Consider the following 19,959-nt stretch of genomic DNA (forward strand, 5'->3'; position numbering starts at 1 on the left):
TTTTCCTGATGAGTGGAAGTCTGCTAGGGTTACCCCATTGTATCAAAATTCTGGAAAACGCAATGATCCCACAAGCTATCGACCAATATCAGTAATCCCAGTCATGGCTAAAACATTTGAAAGGGTTGTGTATGACCAGTTATACGATGCACTATCTTACTGAAAACTGTATTCTTTCTCGGTATCAATCTGGATTTCGTTCTCTACACTCTATGGTTACTGCGTTATAGTTGGGCAATGAATATTGATCGCGGTTTCGTCAATGCCGTTGTTTTTCTAGATTTAAAAAAGGCTTTCGATTGAAGGAACCACTTGTGGCGACCGATTGTGGCATGTTTTTGAAGTTTGTTGTTGTGCTCTAAGTTGCTTTTAGGTTATTTCGGGCAGCCAGCACCCCTATCATCTACTGTATGTATATATTTATATTTTCTGTTGTAATAATAATGGGGTGAAATTGTTGTTGTGCTCGCTACGACCACGTAGTTCAGTTAACCGCCATTGACGAATGAAGAAACTGTGTTGATTAGTAAAATGGCAGAGGAACTTCAATTGGAAGTACAGTCCTGAATTTACGTTGTGGATTGGAGCTCGCTGAAACAAATTGCCAAATTTATCAAGGTCGAACACTAAGACAAGTCGAAACTCGCGGTGGCTAAACATGTCATACAGAGGCTAGAAGAAGAACTGGGAGAACTAAATCGAAGACGTGAAAAAGTTATTGACCGAAAAGCCTTCCTCTGGCATCAAGGGCGAAGGTAAGGGCGAAAAGGCAGTTCTTAGTGATTCCAAACCTCCCACATTATCAAAGGAAGATCCGGTTCATAAACTATTGTCAACTAGTGCTTTACTGAGACAGTTTAAGGTTAATAGACAGAAGGAGAGCCCGAGCAAAAGGATAAAAGCAGTTTCTCGTTGCTAGGATGCCAAATTCAAACTGGGTTGGCACAAGGTTATTCTGAGAATAAAATTGTTGATGGTGTTATCCGTTCTGTCACATCTGGATTGGTACTTAGGAGCTATCTCGAAACTTATAAAGATCCCTCGGGCAGCAAATCCTGTTTGCATGTAGTGACAAGGATGATGCCACATTACTGCCAGTATGACCCTAGAACCTGGTTCGCAGGACGAAAGCATTCGGGCTAAGATCCGCCCATTCCTAAAGGATCCAAGTGTAACAGATGAGGTGTTGATACAACAGATGAGTGTGGCAGCTTCAGCAGAGAAAGAAAGAGACAAGAATCTGAAAAATAACAGCAAATCCAAATCCCCAGCAGCATCAGTAGTTTCAGTGTCTGATTCATCCAACGAAAAGAAAGTACCCAAGGAAAGCCTCCCGCTGAGCGACTTTGTAGCAGCTATTAATGCAATTAAATCAGAGGTTGAGCCATTGAGAGGAGAAGTTAGAAAGAGAGACACCACCAACGGTATATCTTCTTGCAGAGGGCCCAGAAGACTGCCTCTGTGTTCAGGTTGTTTTGAAAACAAGAAAGAATATTGCAACCTTTGCTTCAACTGTGGCAGCGATTCTCATTTTGTGAGAGGGTGCTGGAAGTCGTTAAACGAGAGACGACTGCTTGCGCGAGACAACAAGCAGTCGTAAATCCATCAAAGTCTCACCAATGTAATCATTGCTACAAGAAAGGAGGAGAACATAAGCAACTTAAGAGATGCAGCCAGTGCCAGAGTGTGGTACTGTTCTGTGGAATGTCAAGGAGTGCATTGGAAGGACCACAGATTGTTATGACAGGCGATACATCATTTAAGTAGCCGTGACTCGAAAGAATTCAGAGACCCCACTTGTGTGAGTCACTTAACTCCCAGAGAGCATGAGAAAGTCATTGGCCTTGCCTACTCAATGATTGTGAGTTTGAATTATTATGGGACACTGGTGCCCAAGTATCGATAATTTCATTGGAAGCAATAGACCATTTTCGAGTTGCCTTGAACCTCATTATGCAAGCGAGGGTAATTGCAAAGTTTTTGCCATGAAAATTAGTTTTCATTCATACGCAAACAAAACTAATTTTCATATGAAAAGTATTGCACTTAGCCTCGCTTTCATAGTGGCGTTCACAGCAACTCGGAAATGACCTATTCAGCAGCATCTGGGGAGCATAGGTATTTTTTAGATGTTTTAATTCTAATATAACCATAGTGGGTGAGCAGATTCAATAGATGCGGTCGACCAGTGCTCTGATCCAGGAAATTTTCTGACCTCAAGGAACGAAGCTGTCAAAGTTGGTGTACTGACCAGTGAAGGTGTCTTTACGATAGATTCCAATGCCATTGGGTAAGATGTTAATATCCAGAAAGTGCGGGGTCGTGTTTTCAAACAAGTCGTAAGTGAAGCGTATGTTTTTGTCAAACTTATGAAAGTGATCTAAGATTACATCGATCGTGTCAGGTTTAATTAGGAGTAGCGTATCATCAACATATCTACAATAGAATGTTATCAGTTTTCGATCAATGAGTTGTTTGACGACTGTTTGTTCAAACTCCGTCATGATAATGTTAGCCAATACTGGACCTAGAGAGCCACCCATGCTGACTCCATCAGTATGTTCGAATAATTTGTTGTTGCATGAGAGCACAGTTTTGGTGCAGGTGTCAAGAATTAGCTTCCGAAGCGTAGATTTCTTGAGGTTTGTGTCGATCAGTTTCTTATAGAAGATTCTGTCCAAAATAATATTGAGAGTCCCTTGGAGAGGGATGTTCGTGAAAAGCGATTCCACATCGAAGGAGACAAACTTGCAGCCTTGATTAAACAGATCTGGAGGTATTGATTTGATGCAATTGGCTGCGTGAAAAGTATCCTTTAAAGTGAATTCATTCTGGGTGAGTGGCTGCAAGAGTCCACTTGTGTATTTACCGACTGAGTAGTGTGTGGTGCCCGTGGTGTCGGTTATAGGGTGGAACTTTGGTAAGCGGTCGAATGGTTTCTGGATCTTCGGAACGCCATAAGCACGAGCAGATCTGGCATTCCCTGGGCGGATTTTCTTGTACGTGTCTTTGCCCAGTTCGCCACGTTTAACAAGGGTGCGGAGATATCGTTGGATGGCGGTAAGGTGACAATGGGTTGGATCATTGTTGATGGTTTTAAACTTTCTACAATCAGAGAACAGACTGTTCATTGATTTCATATAGTCTCTTTGGGGATCAGGACTACACCTTTTCCTTTATCTGGTTTTAAAGTAGCGGTCGTGGTTTGTAGCTTCTTGATGACTTGATACGCTTGTGATCAAAGTCTAAGATGTTAAAAGTCAAGGCACGGATGACATTTTTGGTGTATTCAATTGAGTGAAAATTATTCTTTAGTAAGCTGTTATGAGTTAATTGTTCCCAGACGGATTCTGCGGAGGCAAACAAATCTGACTCACGAGGAGCAATCACGATGCCGTGTTTCAGTCCAAACTGGAGAGCGGAATATTGATCGTTGGTAAGTTCCATATCAGTTAGGTTGAATACAAGCTTGTTTGGGTTTGGTTGGATCCCATTCTGGCGATGTTTTTCGGAGAGGAGCTGTTGGAACTTCTTCTGGTGGCGGAGCTGAATCTTCTTTTCTTCCCGTTTGACATAATTACTGACAGCGTGTTTGATGATAAATCTTTTCATCCCAATATTTGAGATAGGTTGTGGTCGACAGAGATGATGATCTCATGCGCAAGGCATTAACAGGTCGTGAAGGCAAAGGCAGCGCTGAATATGAGGAACTGCTTCATCTATTAGGTCGTTATGGCTGCAGAAAGACTCCCACCCCGCAAAACGTCAAGGCGTTGATTTTAGAGTTAGCTCACAAAGAGCTCATCCAGCGACCTCAGTATGTTGCGGATTGTTGGAGTGCACTACTTTTAAAGTATTTAAAAGGATCTGATTTGTCAACAGCCAAGAAAGTACAGGAATAATAAATTGCTCTGCAGCCCACCACTAGAAAGGTCATTGGAATGATATAGGCGAAGCCCTGCAACAATAGCGAGCACTCTGCATTGGATCACCTTAAATGGTTCATCAGAGGTATGGATCTCACTCAGCTCAAGTCCTTCCTCATGTTTGTCACAGGTGCTGATGTAGTGTGTGTTGACCCAATTGACGTTGAGTTTACACAGCTGGATGGACTTCAAAGACGACCGATTGCGCACACATGTGACTGTGTTTTAGAACTGACCTTGCCATATGACTCATACATGGAGCTACGGGCCGAATTCTCTAACGCGTTGGCAAAAGGCAAGTGGCAGAATAATATCTGCTGATCATGTACATCCAGCTTACTCAGATTTGCTGAACAAAAACGTGTCTTTCTTAAAGTACCATATCTTTTCCTTTATCATTTTGGACGTTGATAGAAGCAATAGGTTCTCATTTGGCCTCTTCATATTTATATCGTTGCTGTTTGCAGTATGCCTTGGTAAAGGCAGTGCTGTATACTGATGTTGCTTTTTACGGTTGAAGTTGTAGAAGCTTTACTTAAGAGTTCTCTTGAGACAGTAGTTAAATTAAAGTTTTTGACAGTTAAACGTAAATGACCTACTCCTGCGTCGGCTCGACGAGGACCTCTATTTGATCATGATCTATAAAAGTTTACTAGTCTAGGCAGTCAAATTGCATAATTTTAATAGTAAGCAACTGGGTTTAAAAGAGTGCACAAGTAAACCAGATGGAGAGATAAACACCGATACCAAGTGGTAAACTTGTATAGTTTGTTAACTACTAAAAGGTCATTTACAAAGTTTTTTGAAGTAGCAACAGTTATTACAACAACAATGTTATTATTATAATTAAGTTGTAAATAAGGGCCTGGTTGTTCCAAAGCCAATTAACGCTAATCCCAATTAAAAATAATCCCGCAATGTTTTCATCTCGCTCATTTAAAGTTTTTTTTAAAGCTAATTTTAAGCATAAGTTAAAGAAAAGCCTGCGTCGACAAAACCGAGGAACAAAATTTGTTTAAAGGTTCCTCGCTGATTCGCAATTAAACTCAAATCAAAGTTGACGTTAACCCAGGATTAGATTAATCGGGCTTTGAACAACTGGGCCCTGACTATTAGGTAGGGCGCATTCTCATAGGATAATTTTGGCTATTCTTTTGCTGGTTTACAAGTACTATTATGAAAGGAAGTTGTGAGAGTATTCCTTTGTTCTTGATATTTTTAGGAACTCTGCAGAATCACTGCAGCCTCACAAAATATTTTAAGCTGTTATTTATATCAATGAACGAAGAGTCTATTGAGAGCTTTAAAAAGAGATCTCAAATATGGTGTTTTGATCACTGTAAGCCAAGTTTCGATATTTTCGTCATGCGGTCCTTAAAACAGCGAAGTTATTATGCTTAATTAAATTTGTGCATGGTATGATCATCTTCCCGACACGTGTACTGTGTGGAAATCAATACCATCTGTTTAATGAAACATTTTTCACGAAAAAGCTAACACATTGATTTGTATTCCCTAAAGAAAGCGTGAAAAGGAGGAGCTGTAAAAGAGGTGTAATTGTGATTCACTGTAAGCAAACCGGTATTTGATGTTGGGCACTTTGTTTATTACGAGTGAAGACGCGGCCAATAATAATTAAGTTTATGTTTCTAAATTACTTGCTCCTAGCAAAGAGATTCCAAAATATCAAACCAAAAAAGGAACAAATAAAGAGAACAGGGAAACTCAGCATGGAAGTCGCATTCTGATTATACTTAATGACGCATTGACAAACAATAACATTAGCTCTTTGGCCTATGTATCACACGCTCTTTTTGACCTTATTTACATTTTATATACAGTGATCCTCTAAGTAATTTTTAGCTGAAAAGTGAGAATCTTTTACAGAACGCTGTAAACAAATCGGCAAATCCATGTATCTGTTTAGCGAACGGAATTTGTTTATTGATTGTTCGTTAGTTTGCAGGATGGGAAGTTGCTTTGTAAAAGTCTCGATCCTGAAGCGGCGCGTCGCAAGTCGATGTGATCATGGTGATTCATTTCTCTAGCTTTCCCAGGGAAAGATAAAATATCTCACTTACTTCAAAGAGTTTGCGATCTTCGGAAACATGCCTTATTGTCGACAAAAGAGAGAACAATAGCTTGAATATATGAATACTTAACGACATCAAAATTTGGGGTACACACTTAAATCGGCGTGAAGTTGTAATGCATACTTACTGACACTGAAAAGATCCTTCAACATCATTCATTGTATCAGAGAGAGAGGGAAACGGTCCTGATTTTTTTTAGACCCCACCTTCAAACCAGGTTGGGTTCCAACTCTACCTTGCTAACAGAATCCCTTTCCAATACTAAATACTAATGAAAATGGACTGTCACAGACAATGTGGAAGGTGCTGCATGGACTTGAGTTTGCTGAAAGTACTGCATGACTCGAATTTATTAATTACTCACCCATCAATGCATCCATGAATACAGAAGCCAAAATCAATGGTTTCATTTTATCATAGCCATCTATGTGCCACAGACAGTTTGGGCCCTGTTTGGAAAAAAATCAGCACGTAAGCGATTAAACCAGCCTCCCTCCACCACTTTTGTCAATATAATGCATAACCATAATATTTCTTTCAAATGGAACTACACCTTGCAAAAATACTTATGATGGTTGAGCCTGTTTCTTCCTCCTTGTGACTCCCTCAGGATCAAGACAACATAGGGCAATTCGTACAGTTTCCCTAACAGGAGAAAAAAGAATAACACCCCGGCGTTGAAATAACGACTTCTAATAAACACAAGCTAAGGACCTTCTGAAATAAAACTGACATGGACCTATCTACAACCAAGCCGTGGTTGGTTGTTATCCTCTGATGCATTTGTCTATATCCGACTGATTGGCCACTTCTGAAAGCTCTGCCTGAGAAAGCAAATTACAGAAAATCTCTGTAATACTCTATAAGTATCCCCCTGGCTATGAATACAAGCCTCTAAATCCCGGAGCTTTACCAGCTACCAGCTCACACTGAATGACAGTACAGCTTCATCATACGTGTAGGTTTACGAGTTCTAACACTACCTACAACAGAGATGGTACCACTGAGATACCCAGACAGTTAAATAAATAATGCGTTCTATTTGAAGGCCTAACAAACAGTTCAATAATTGAACTGACTGCCAGAGGAATAATTTATTAAAAGACAAAAAACAAAACAAAAACGGGATATGATAGTGTGGGCGGGGGTGGGGGCTGGTCAATACATTATAACTAATGTATAAAAGAAGGAAAAAAAATTATCAAACCAACTTCTACTGCTTCTACAACTGAGTCCAAGTCTAAGGCCTTTGCCCTTCGATGCTGGTGAATAACACGCTTAAGATGGCGAACTAATATTTAAAAAGAGGCAAATCGTAATTAGTTCCCATTAAAAAGCTGATTCCCTGCAGACTGAATACTACATTATTTACATTAATTATACATGCATAACTAACATAATAACCCTCTTCCAAAAACTGCAAGAATGAATAGAGTTTGAGTCACAAAAAAATACATACAGTAAATAGCATATGAAGCTGTGGAGAAATCTTGCCCAATTCTTACCTACCGTAATGATTCGATTTAGCGCCCTCCTTCCAATAAGCGCCCCCTTCCAAATAAGGGCCAGCCTTCGAATGTGCTTTTGTTAATAAGCGCCCCTATTGTAACAAGCGCCGCCTATTCTAATATTATTACAGAGCCTTCAGAGTATGTATCAAACGTGGTTTATCTTCCTTTAATAGCTGACATACGCAATAATGTATTACAAAAAACAGTGGTCTTCATCTGAGTTTCTCAACTGTAATGTCCATGTGAGTACATGTATACCGTTTATTACTGCTAAAATGAACAATTTTTTTTTACAAGCAACTGGTGTTTCCACGATTTATTATTGTTTCAGTTTCTGTTATTGTTAGTCACTGTAGATAAAATCATGAACATTCACTGTACCGTACATGTATATTTGTTACTGCTAAAATGAACAATTCTTTTAAAAGAAACTGAACTTTCAACGATTTGTTACTGTTACGGTTTCTGTTATTGTTAGGTATTTTAATATTTATTACAGTTTTGTTGTGAACATTAGATTGTTTCTCAAAAAATTAAATAAGCGCCCTGTCCCGAATAAGCACCCTCCCTTGGGGTACCAAAAGTAAATAAATGCCCGGGGCGCTAAATTGAATCATTACAGTAATTGCAATTCCATGAACAAGGTTCAGAAAAGCAGCGATCTCAGCATATTGAAATCCTTGTCGGAAATATCCTTCTATCAGTGTATTTCCTTTTAACGACACAAATTAAGTTGAAGATGTTAAGAAAGCGACCGAAATAACCTAAATATCAATCCAACAACCTTCTAACTGATAAGTATATTGAGCACTGATGTTTCGTGCAGTAAGGATACTTTCACGCTGGGCATTTGAGAATAGCACTGGTATGTACCTGGGAAGAACAGCATCAACACAATTTGTCATATCAAGAAGAAAAACCACACAAATTCCAATAAATACAAGCATCTCCATTTTCCAACGTAGAAACCAGTGATAAGGAATAGTCACGTGGCGTAAAAACACGTGGTACCTATCTCACATTTTTTATCTCCCATCTCGCATTTTTTATCGTGCATCTCGCATTTTCATCTCGCATCTCGCATTTTTTATCTTGCTTCTCATATTTTTATCTCGCATCTCATTTTCTATCTCTCACTTACCCTAAATTTTTTTTTTCATCTACAACTTGCATCTTCCTTACAGGCTTCCATAGTTATCATAGGCGGAGACTTTAATTGCCCTTTAGATCCCACCATGGAAAAAAAGGGCGGGATTTTAATCCCTTGACAACATGTGATTAATGCTATTGAAAATATTCAGAATGAATTTAGTCTCCATGATGTTTGGCTTGTGAAGAATCCAAATACTCGTAGCTTCACGTGGAGCAAATGTCTCCTTGCACTTTTTGTAGACTTGACTACTGGCTGATTTCAGACAGCTTGCATGATTTAGTTACACAGGTCGACATTTTAGCCTCAATTAAAACTGACCACTCCTCAATAGTACCAGAACTCTAAATATTCAAGATGCCTGTAGAGGACCAGGTTTTTGGAAGTTGAACTCTTCTTTACTATCCAGGCTGGATTTCGTAGACCTGATTAATAACGAATTTCATGTTTGGTCGGAGGAGGCTAAAGATCTATCAAGCGCTAGGTCTAAATGGGACTGGATAAAGTTCAATATTAGAACGAGCTCAATTGCCTATTCAAAACAGCTTAAAAGGGACTGTAAAAAGCGGGAAGAGGAACTTAATAATTATTCTAAATACAGTTGAACCTGTCCTAAGTGTCACGGCGGCATTGCGCGTGACACTGCGTGACATGACAGAAACTTACGTTGCGATGGCTTGGGACCGAGCGGTCCCGGATGACCACGCTAGTTGAACGTTTCAGAACGTTTTCGCTGAGTTAGTACTTTGAGTTGAACATTTCTACGGCTAAAAGGTATCAAGGAACAGATTAAGGACTAAGGTTTATGTCATTAACGGAACAAGGACACAGATGTAAGTTTTCAGAGTAACTGTTTTGCTTTATTGTATTGTAATTTCGTATCGCACCGAGCTCGCCTTTGTAATAATAGGTTTTCTGTTTTTCTTTAGTTTTCTTTACCGCATCTCAACGCGTCGCATCGCATTGCATCGCATCAGTTACATCGCTAGTACGTTCCCATTGCATTATCAAGGCATTATTCACAAGGAATCTTTTGTAAGGAATCTGGGAATCAATCAATGGTAGCGTGTACAAGAATTTCTGTGAATTAAAGTTAAGTTGTGTTTACAATGTACGGCTCATCGATTTGCAAGGTCCTGAGGCAGCTCTGCCGCCTCATTTCGTAAAGAAAAATCTACACATCAGCATTCTACGTGTTTCGAAGGAGTTATTTGCTTAATTTACGTCGACTTTGTTTGGATTTTATTGGATTTGTCAAAGAATTGTGGCGGGTTGATTCGCTTCATGTATGGCCCAAACTAGTTCCCAGGATCACACGGACGGCTTCAATGTTCCAGGCAACTTTGAGGCTTTCGAAGAAGAAAACACTGAAAGGAAATCGGAGGAACAACTTCCAAGTCAATCTTCGAACACTGGCGAACTACAAGATTCTCTAGGGCCCCGAAGCCGCAATTTGACAGAAAAGGGTCTAGAAGAAAAGCGTAACAGACAAAAACAGCGATACACAAATGCTCTGCGATCTGTATCCCGAAAAAGAACTGAGGTGTCCCAGCTAATGGTCGACGTCAACAACTTGCACCTGGTAAAGAATGAAACATCAAAATTGAATGACCTTATTGAACAGTACAGAGAAGCCTTTTCATCTTATTTCGAATTGTTAACCGATGAAGAAGATAAAGACTATGAACATGTCCATTATGAGGCTAAGGTCGAAGACATTACGGCATATTTACAACCATTACACGCTTGGATATCACAGGCCGAGGCCCGCTTGACGGATCAGCTAGATGCAAGAAGTAGCAAAGGATCTGAACGACCGTCCAAAGCAAGTTCGAAGTTGTCCGCAAGAGACCGAGAGAGAGTCCGTCTAGCAGAGTTAAAGGCTGAAAGATCAATGCTTAAACGAAAACAGGCTCTTCGTGCTGCAGGAGAAGACTTGGAACTTGAGATGGAAATAGCAAAGACCGAAGCGAGGGAGAAGGCATTGAGTGAAATTGGTAAGGAACACGAGGCTCCCCCACCTCCACTTGACTCAGGTCCACCGTCAGTGGCTGCCTCATTTACACCTATTGCATTAAGGCCTACAGCAAAATCATCACCCGACAACGTTGCCGTGAGTCGCAAGCCGCTTGGCTCCTCTGCCACCACTGAGATGACGCCAGCTATAAATACGGAGGTTAGCAGCTCCCCCAAGAATCCCAAGGCAACAGATTTCGCCCCTGGCATGTTCGCAGGTGGAATTTCATCAACACCGTTGACCGGTAATGGTCTCAGGGAAACTTCTAAGGAAAGCAGTCATGGAGTCTCTGAAGCTCAGTCCCCTCAGCTAGCAGAACGTACCCTTCAAAATGTTATAGAGTTACAGCAGAAGCAAAATGAGACAATTATTGCGACGCACCAACAGTTAACGGCTGCTATGACACTGCCTCAACCAACAATAACTAAGTTCACAGGTGACCCAATCGAGTACAAGACCTTTGTTATGGCCTTTGATACACGTATCCGCTCCAAGGCAACCACCAGTTCTGATCTTTTGTATTATCTAAATCAGCATCTTGAAGGTGAACCGGCAGACCTTATTCAAGGATGTTTACACATGGCCCCAGAAGCAGGTTACACGGAAGCCAGACGACTGCTTCAGAAAGAATACGGGGACCCGTACAAGATTTCTACTGCTTACCTGAACAAAATCATCCACTGGGCTCCTGTTAGATATGACGACAACCAAGGCTTGAAGCGACTGTCAATATTCTTGACAAAGTGTAACATTGCTATGAAGAGTATTTCATACATGCGTGTGCTCGATCATGCACCAAATATGCAGTCGGTGGTCTCCAAGCTTCCTGCCAACTTGCAAGCTAAATGGAGAGATCAGGTGTTAAAGAAGAAGAGAAGGGAAGATGGTGTATCATGTTTTGCAGATCTTGCTGAATTCGTGGAGTATGCGTCTGAGTCTGCCAATGACCCAGTGTTCGGCAAAGAAGCCCTGAGCAAGAGTAAGGAAGATGTTAAACCCAAAGAAAAGGAACCGCCCAGTAAGGGAAAAAGGCCACCAAGGAAACCAGTAGTGCCATGGAGACAAAAGGAAACCAGTTTTGTGACGACACCACTCGGAGCCGTCAAGCCTCCAGCTGTATACGGGGCCGGGCCTCCAAGTAACTATGGTCACCCCCCATGTCACCTTTGCAGCCGTACTCATGATTTGGATGACTGTGATTTATTCAACAAGAAGACACCAGAACTTAAGAGAGCCTTCTTGAGGGAAAGAAACATGTGTTTTGGATGCTACGGAACGAACCACATCTCAAGGAACTGCCCAAACAGACGGAAATGTAAATACTGTGGACGACTGCATCCCTCAGCCCTTCACATAAGTGGGTTCCAAATTCCACCAAGGGACAATAGTAAACAAGAGAATGACAAGGCAGTAGGCAATGCCTGCACCAACCTTCAATCAACCTCCTGTAATACCGCTAGACCTGCAGAATCAGTTGTGCTTCATGCCATTCTACCAGTACGTGTAAAGAAGAAAGGCAGCAATGAGACTATCACCACGTATGCCTTCTATGACAATGGCAGCAGTGGTTGCTTTCTAACTGAGAGTCTTAGAGAGAAGATGGCCGTTGATGGCGAAAGGACACAGTTACAGCTGGGCACCATGCACGGCCAAAGCTTGATAACTACCACTGTTGTCTCCGACTTGGTGGTGACAGACATGGAAGGCAAGAATCCAGTTGAGTTACCACAGTCTTACACGAGATTCGAGATACCAGTGACCGAACAGCAGATTCCTACCCCTGAGGAAGTCAAACGGTGGGAGCATCTTCGCAGTGTTGCTGAGAAGATACCAGAGTTCATACCAAACTTAGAGATTGGCCTATTAATCGGCAGTAATTGTCCTGCAGCTATGGAACCTCTAGAGGTTGTACCAAGTGGTGACAAGGGACCATATGCAATGCGATTGCACCATGGCTGGACTCTGTCTGGGCCTTTGTATGTCGAGAACATTTCAAGTCCTAGCAATGTTACTTGCCACAGAATCACGGTACGGGAAGTGGAGTCAGTCAAAGAGGTGATATCACCCCAAGCCATACAGCAAATGTTTGAACTAGATTTCATTGATCACAAGTCTAGCCCTGATGAATACGGCTACTCCCAAGAGGACGAGAAGTTCATCAGCAGGATAAAGGAAAATGTCCACCATCGCGACGGCCATTATGTAATACCACTTCCATTCAGAGACCCTCAGGTGACAATGCCAAACAACCGGGTACAAGCGCTGAAACGAGCAACTTGGCAGAGAAAGAAGATGTTACGTGATGAGAGCTACCGAAATGACTATGTCAACTTTGTGAATGAAATGATTGCAAAGGGTTATGCACAACGAGTGCCAGATGACCGTCTGGAAGCTAGCCCTGGCAAAGTATGGTACCTACCGCACCACGGTATCTACCACCCTAGGAAGCCTCAGAAGATACGTGTGGTCTTCGACTGTAGCGCTAGACACGAAGGCACTTCCTTGAACGACCAACTAATGTCAGGCCCTGATCTTACCAACTCTCTGGTTGGAGTTCTTACACGCTTTCGCCAAGAGCCCGTGGCATTCATGGCTGATATAGAAGCAATGTTTCACCAGGTTCAAGTGCCCGATGACCAGCGTGACTTCCTCAGGTTCCTATGGTGGCCCGATGGCAATTTGGAGTTGCCCATCCAAGAATATCAAATGACAGTGCACCTCTTCGGGGCAGCCTCCTCCCCAAGCTGTTGCAACTTTGCATTGAAGGAGACTGCTAAGGACACGGAACCCGCAAGTGGTCCACTTGCAGCAGATACTATCCGCAGACATTTCTATGTAGATGATTGTCTTCGTTCAGTTGAAGATGAACAGACGGCCATTGAGCTTATCCAAGGTCTACGCCAAGCATGCCAGCACGGGGGTTTCAATTTGACAAAGTTTATAAGCAATAGTCGTGCTGTTCTAGAATCTGTCCCAACGGAGAAGCGTTCTAAGGAAGCTAGAGACCTTGATCTGGGTTACGACCGCCTGCCTGTTGAACGTGCCCTTGGTGTGCAATGGTGCGTGGAATCTGATGTCTTCGAGTTTCGTATAGTTGTTAATGATAAGCCGCCGACAAGAAGGGGCATCTTATCTGTTATCTCGTCAGTTTATGACCCATTGGGCTTTGCCTCGCCATTCACGCTTCCAGCCAAGAAGATACTTCAGGACCTTTGTCGTGAAGATATCGGATGGGATGACACCATTCCTGATCAGTACCAAACTAGATGGGCCAAGTGGCTAAGTGAGCTTCCTCTGCTAGAGAGATTCAAGGTAAACAGGTGTGTCAAGCCGCCAGAATTTGGAACCGTGACCTCCCAGCAGGTGCATCTCTTCTCCGATGCAAGTTCTATGGGATATGGAACTGTTGCTTATCTTCGGTTGTGTGATGAAAGCAATCGTATTCACTGTACATTCCTAATGGGGAAAGCACGTCTTGCTCCGATCAAGTCAGTCACAATACCGCGTCTTGAGCTGACAGCTGCTACCATATCCATTCGAGTTGGAGAAATGTTGAAAAGAGAGGTTGATGGTGACCCAGAGTTCGTGTACCATACAAATTCCACTACTGTGCTGCGCTATATTGCTAATGAACGGCAACGGTTTCATGTGTTTGTAGCAAACCGGGTTCAGCTTATCCGTGATCATTCGCACCTGAATCAGTGGAAGTATGTGGACTCTAAGGAGAATCCGGCAGATGATGCTTCAAGAGGCCTTAATGGACCTTCTCTTTTAGAAGGGCAGCGTTGGTTAGAAGGTCCAGAATTCTTATGGAAACCCGAGAGCGAGTGGCCGCAACAACCATTCACGTTGGGCCAAGTCCCAGATGATGATCCAGAAGTAAGGAAGGTAACGACAAGCAGTGCAGTCAGCATTAGTCAGGTGGATAACGCCACAATCAAGCTGATCAATAGTTTTTCTGATTGGCATCGTTTGCGAAGGGCGGTAGCTGTGTTCCTGAGAGTTAAGGAGACATTGCGAAAGAGGCGTAACGAACGTTTAGATGTCAAGAGTGGAGCCACAAGTGGCGACAGAAACCTTGCAGACCAGAGACCACCTGCAACGACCAAGACAGCCAAGTTTAAGAGTGCCTTAGAGTCACACTCACCTCTTACTGTGCAAGATCTAGCGACAGCTGAATTAGCTATTGTGAAGTTTGTTCAGGCTTCAGCCTTTAGCAAGGAAATCCACGCTCTCAAGGAAGGCGAGAAGAATAAGCTGCAAGGGCAGAAGAAAGGAGGTATAAAGAATGACAGTCCCATTCGTCGCCTCGACCCTTTCCTAGACAAGGGTATCCTCAGAGTTGGAGGTCGACTCAGACGTGCAGATTTGCCACTCGAGACGAAGCACCCAGCAATTTTACCGCGAAAGAGTCATGTTACCACTTTACTCATTCGGCACGCTCAGAAACGGTTGGGCCATGCTGGACGTAGCCACGTCATTGCAAACCTTCGAGAGAGGTATTGGATCATCAAAGTTAATGCAGCAGTGCGCCATGTACTCTCAAAGTGTGTCTTCTGCCGCCGCAACCACGGCAAGCCAGGCGAGCAAAAGATGGCTGATCTACCCAGGGATCGCATCTCTCCAGCGCCACCATTTACATATACGGGTGTTGACTATTTTGGCCCCTTCTTGATTAAGGAAGGACGCAAGGAAGTGAAGAGGTATGGCGCCCTCTTCACCTGTTTGGTCAGCCGAGCAGTTCATATCGAAGTCGCAAGTACGCTCGAGTCAAGTTCATTTATTCAAGCACTTCGGCGCTTCATTGCACGACGTGGTCCAGTGAGGGAAATGAGAAGCGACAACGGCTCAAATTTTGTTGGTGCACACAATGAACTGCTCCAAGCTATACAAGAGATGGATCATGAAGAAATCAGAGCCAAGTTACAGAGAGAAAACATTGATTGGATCTTTAACCCACCCGCCGCCAGCCACATGGGCGGCGTGTGGGAGCGTCAGATCAAGTCTACAAGGAAGATTCTTGCTGGCTTAATGGATGAGTATGGTCATTGCTTGGATGAAGAGTCGTTCCGCACCCTCATGTGTGAAGTTGAGGCTGTTATTAACTCTAGGCCCTTGACGACAGTGTCTGGAGAACCCGACGATCTTGAACCGCTTACTCCCAATCATATCCTGACGACCAAGTCAACTGTCATCCTGCCACCCCCAGGGGAGTTCCAGAAAAATGACGTATACATGCGTCGTCGATGGCGAAGGGTGCAATATTTGGCAAATCTATTTTGGACTCGGTGGAAGAAGGAGTACCTCGTCGTGATGCAGGAAAGGCGCAAATGGCAACATCCCCAGCGTAGCCTGGTAGAAGGGGATGTCGTGATAATCCGAGAAGAGAATGTCCCACGTAATGCCTGGTCGTTGGCCCTCGTTGTGCGAGTAGAGCCGGATGCCCAAGGCCTTGTCAGATCTGTTGTCGTCAAAACGCGAGAAACTATGCTTAGAAGACCAATCAACAAGCTTGTCCTGATCCTGCCCAAAGAGGAACAGGAAGGAGATCAGAAGAAGTAAACGCCCCGCGGACGTTTAGGGGCCGGGAATGTCACGGCGGCATTGCGCGTGACACTGCGTGACATGACAGAAACTTACGTTGCGATGGCTTGGGACCGAGCGGTCCCGGATGACCACGCTAGTTGAACGTTTCAGAACGTTTTCGCTGAGTTAGTACTTTGAGTTGAACATTTCTACGGCTAAAAGGTATCAAGGAACAGATTAAGGACTAAGGTTTATGTCATTAACGGAACAAGGACACAGATGTAAGTTTTCAGAGTAACTGTTTTGCTTTATTGTATTGTAATTTCGTATCGCACCGAGCTCGCCTTTGTAATAATAGGTTTTCTGTTTTTCTTTAGTTTTCTTTACCGCATCTCAACGCGTCGCATCGCATTGCATCGCATCAGTTACATCGCTAGTACGTTCCCATTGCATTATCAAGGCATTATTCACAAGGAATCTTTTGTAAGGAATCTGGGAATCAATCAATGGTAGCGTGTACAAGAATTTCTGTGAATTAAAGTTAAGTTGTGTTTACAATGTACGGCTCATCGATTTGCAAGGTCCTGAGGCAGCTCTGCCGCCTCATTAAGCGGCCCTGTATTAAGCGGTCACCCTCTATTAAGCGGTCAGTAGTCAAAGTCCGGAAAATTACTTCTCTTAATGAATTGCTGTAATTTTGACGTCTATTAAGCGGTCGCGGTCACCCTTTGCTAAGTCCCGACGAGCTGTTTCTATTGTCTTGACCTGTATTAAACGGCCACTTTAAAAGGAAACCACTCAAATACTACAGTAGTTCATACAAGTACAAATAGCACACCAGGTAATTGATTCCCTTGTTTATTTTCACAAATCATTAAATCACCGAATACATTACTCGAACATTACTGGTCAAAAGTCTTGTCATCATTGCTGATCGAATTCTTCACTCATTAATTTTTGTTTAAGCCAGTTGCACGAGAAGTCATCCCAGTTTAAGCTGGCGGTAAACGTGAATTTGAATGGAATTTTAAGAGGTTTGAAGAAGAGATAAAAGAAAGAAAATGATTTTTAAAACACCAACAGACAGTTGATAACCATGCAAGAGCACCCCAGGTTGCTAGTGGACTAACTTGGAGCGTTGCGTGACTCCGGCCCAAGCGGTTGCCAAGGGGACTACTAAATCTTCACTATTTCTTTCTCCAAATTTTACCAATCCTTCTAGAAAAACTATCTCCTCCCAAATATATCCAAAATTCACCTAAAAATTCACAAAACACCCTACAAAATAGTTTCACGGGAAAAGCAGAGAGTTTTTGGATTGCTTGAAACGTGAACGAGATATTTCCATTAAACCGATTTTAAGCGGCGTGGAAACGGCTGTCAGGTTTACCCCCACCTTAACGGACACCGGGAACTTTCTCTGGCGTCAAGCAAAGTGAATGACATATTTAGCGATATTAATCTACGGAAACCTAAACAACAGACATTGATATCTAATTATTTTTTCTTCTTAGGACAAATAGGTTTAAAAGACAAGACTCAAAGATTTGGAGTATGTCTTTTTCTAACGACCGCCTGTAATACTGGCCGCATCAACTTGACGTTACTGTTTTGTTACTCCCTTTCTATGTTCTATTTTTCTCAAACCATGTTATTGTTGCAGTTACTTTTAACCGAGTAAGTGATTTTTGAGTGCTTTTATGCATAAGCTGTTTACTACGTTATATAATGGCATTTTCACCGTGTATGACCTGTATTTTGTACAACCTGTATTAAGCGGTCAACTTGTATTTAGCGGTCACTTAGCCATTTCCTGAGGGTGACCGCTTAATACAGGTTCGACTTTACCAATTGGTGTTAAAACGCCTTCAAAAACCCAAATGATGCAACAAGATGGCAAGCAGAAAATTTGAAAAATGAACTTGAAGCATTGTATGATGAAACAGTTGAAGGGATTATCATTCACGCCCATGTAAGGTGGCATGAGCATGGAGAGAAAAATAGTACATATTTTCTAAACTTGGAAAAACTAAACAGCATTAAGAAACATATATGGAAACTGTATATTAGTGGCTAGATTTCCACGAACCCTTTTGAGATAATGGATGCTCAAAGGCGTTTTTACAATAACTTTTATAGTAGGAAACCCGTAGATTTGAATAATGAAGAGACTAAAACTTTTTTGGAAAATTTAAACATCCAAAGATTATCAGGCGAATTAAGTGCTTCTTGTGAAGGAAAAATAACTTTACGGGAGCGGAAGGTATTCTAAACTTTTTTCAAACTGGGAAAACACATGGCAATGATGGAATCCCAGTAGAATTTTTCAAAATGTTTTGGCCTTTAATAGGTAAATTGATGACTGATTCTTTTAATGAAGCCTTTCTTAAAAAAGAAATGTCTTCTTCGCAAAAACAAGCTGTTATTACAATTATAGACAAGAAAGGAAAAGATAGAAGCTATTTAGAGAATTGGAGGCCAATTTCGTTAATTAATGTAGTCGCAAAAATTGCCTCCAAGATAATTGCGACCAGAATGGTTAAGGGCCTTCGAGAAATTATTCATGCCAATCAATTGGGTTATGTGAAAGGAAAATGTATAGGTGAAGCTGCGAGATGTTATGGACTACACTAAAAAAGAAAACATACCTGGCATATTACTTTTTATTGATTTTGAAAAGGCCTTTGAAATGTCTGTAAACATGTCATTTTTTTTTCCAGTTCCTTAAACAACACTTGTACAGCTCGATCACCTTGAGAATTTACTTAGAATAGCTTATTTTGTGTAGCCGTCGACGGCCTCAAGTTGTGCACAACAACCCTGACAACAACAGCTAGATTATTCTTGCTCGTTGCATTATGAAAACAACCACGTAGAGTGGACATGGAATTAAGGCTTGTTTGCCCCAGGGTTTAATATATTTTGAGTTCTTCTATAAACATGGAGAATGTGCAGAAGTTACTTAATAATGTTTTCTCAAAACTGTGAGGGTTTCCTTGTAGTCGTCAAGGCGATCTGGACAAGCCTTGCTGTCATCAGCCCATAATATAAAGTTTTTGCAGTGGGTGTTTGGGAGCCAAAAGTCCTTGCGTGCATTGAAAACATGGCTGTTAAGAGAGGGTTTTGTCCACTTACTTTGGAACACTTTATAACTACATGCTGTATTTTTTATCAATTGTCGAAATATCTAAACCGGATCACAACTTTGTAAGATTCAGTTTTCATCTGGTGTGAAATTCAATCAGCATGATCAACTGCCATCTTGCTCAGTAATAGAAGTCTGGAAACGTGTCTTCTTCAAAACTTAACTCAAAAGTCTCGCACTGTAGGCTGAGTAAATTTATATACACTAAAAATAATAGGTATGTAATGGTTCCGCTTTCATTTGCTTGAGCTGATGTGTTTGTAAAGCTTTACCAAATGTATTGAATTGAGCTTAAGTCAGTGACCTATTATCCTATGTAAGCTTATCTTATTCTTGGCGCATCATAATTGCCAGGGCATATTTGGGCGTTATATCATCATTTTTTCGCACTTCAATGTTTCTTGTAAGGTCTTTTGGTCTTTTGGTTAAGGTGTATGAGAATACCAATACACACTTGACATTTTTTTTTAATATTAATTAAAACCTGCATTGCAGTCATGCCCAATTGACCGGGTCACAATTCTATTCATACTGGACCAAGGTCAAGATTAAATATTGATATTGCCAAGTTCCTGCTTTGCTGTTTGCAGC

General features: G+C 41.9%; 1 protein-coding gene across 2 annotated transcripts; it reads left to right on the forward strand.

Annotated features, from left to right (window-relative positions):
* Positions 1–9,310: 9,310 nt before the first annotated feature.
* Positions 9,311–16,783, forward strand: LOC146487958 (uncharacterized). 2 transcript variants are annotated; one of them, XR_014867572.1, is made up of 2 exons: positions 9,311–16,504; positions 16,601–16,783. XR_014867572.1 is itself a non-coding variant. In XM_085124895.1 (2 exons), exon 2 carries the CDS (start codon positions 9,969–9,971, stop codon positions 16,257–16,259), a length of 6,291 nt encoding a protein of 2,096 aa, XP_084981021.1. In that variant the 5' UTR covers positions 9,311–9,513; positions 9,610–9,968; the 3' UTR covers positions 16,260–16,783. The 2 variants fall into 2 exon arrangements, 1 of the variants encoding a protein (XP_084981021.1); XM_085124895.1 differs by having other exon boundaries at positions 9,311–9,513; positions 9,610–16,783.
* The last annotated feature ends 3,176 nt before the right edge of the window (positions 16,784–19,959 follow it).

This window comes from Pavona decussata, unplaced genomic scaffold (assembly GCF_977016875.1).
Source record: "Pavona decussata unplaced genomic scaffold, jaPavDecu1.1 SCAFFOLD_12, whole genome shotgun sequence".
NCBI lineage: Eukaryota > Metazoa > Cnidaria > Anthozoa > Scleractinia > Agariciidae > Pavona > Pavona decussata.

Excerpts from the sequence above, each read along its gene's own strand:
- LOC146487958 (XM_085124895.1), top strand. The coding sequence starts at position 9,969 with ATGGCCCAAACTAGTTCCCAGGATCACACGGACGGCTTCAATGTTCCA.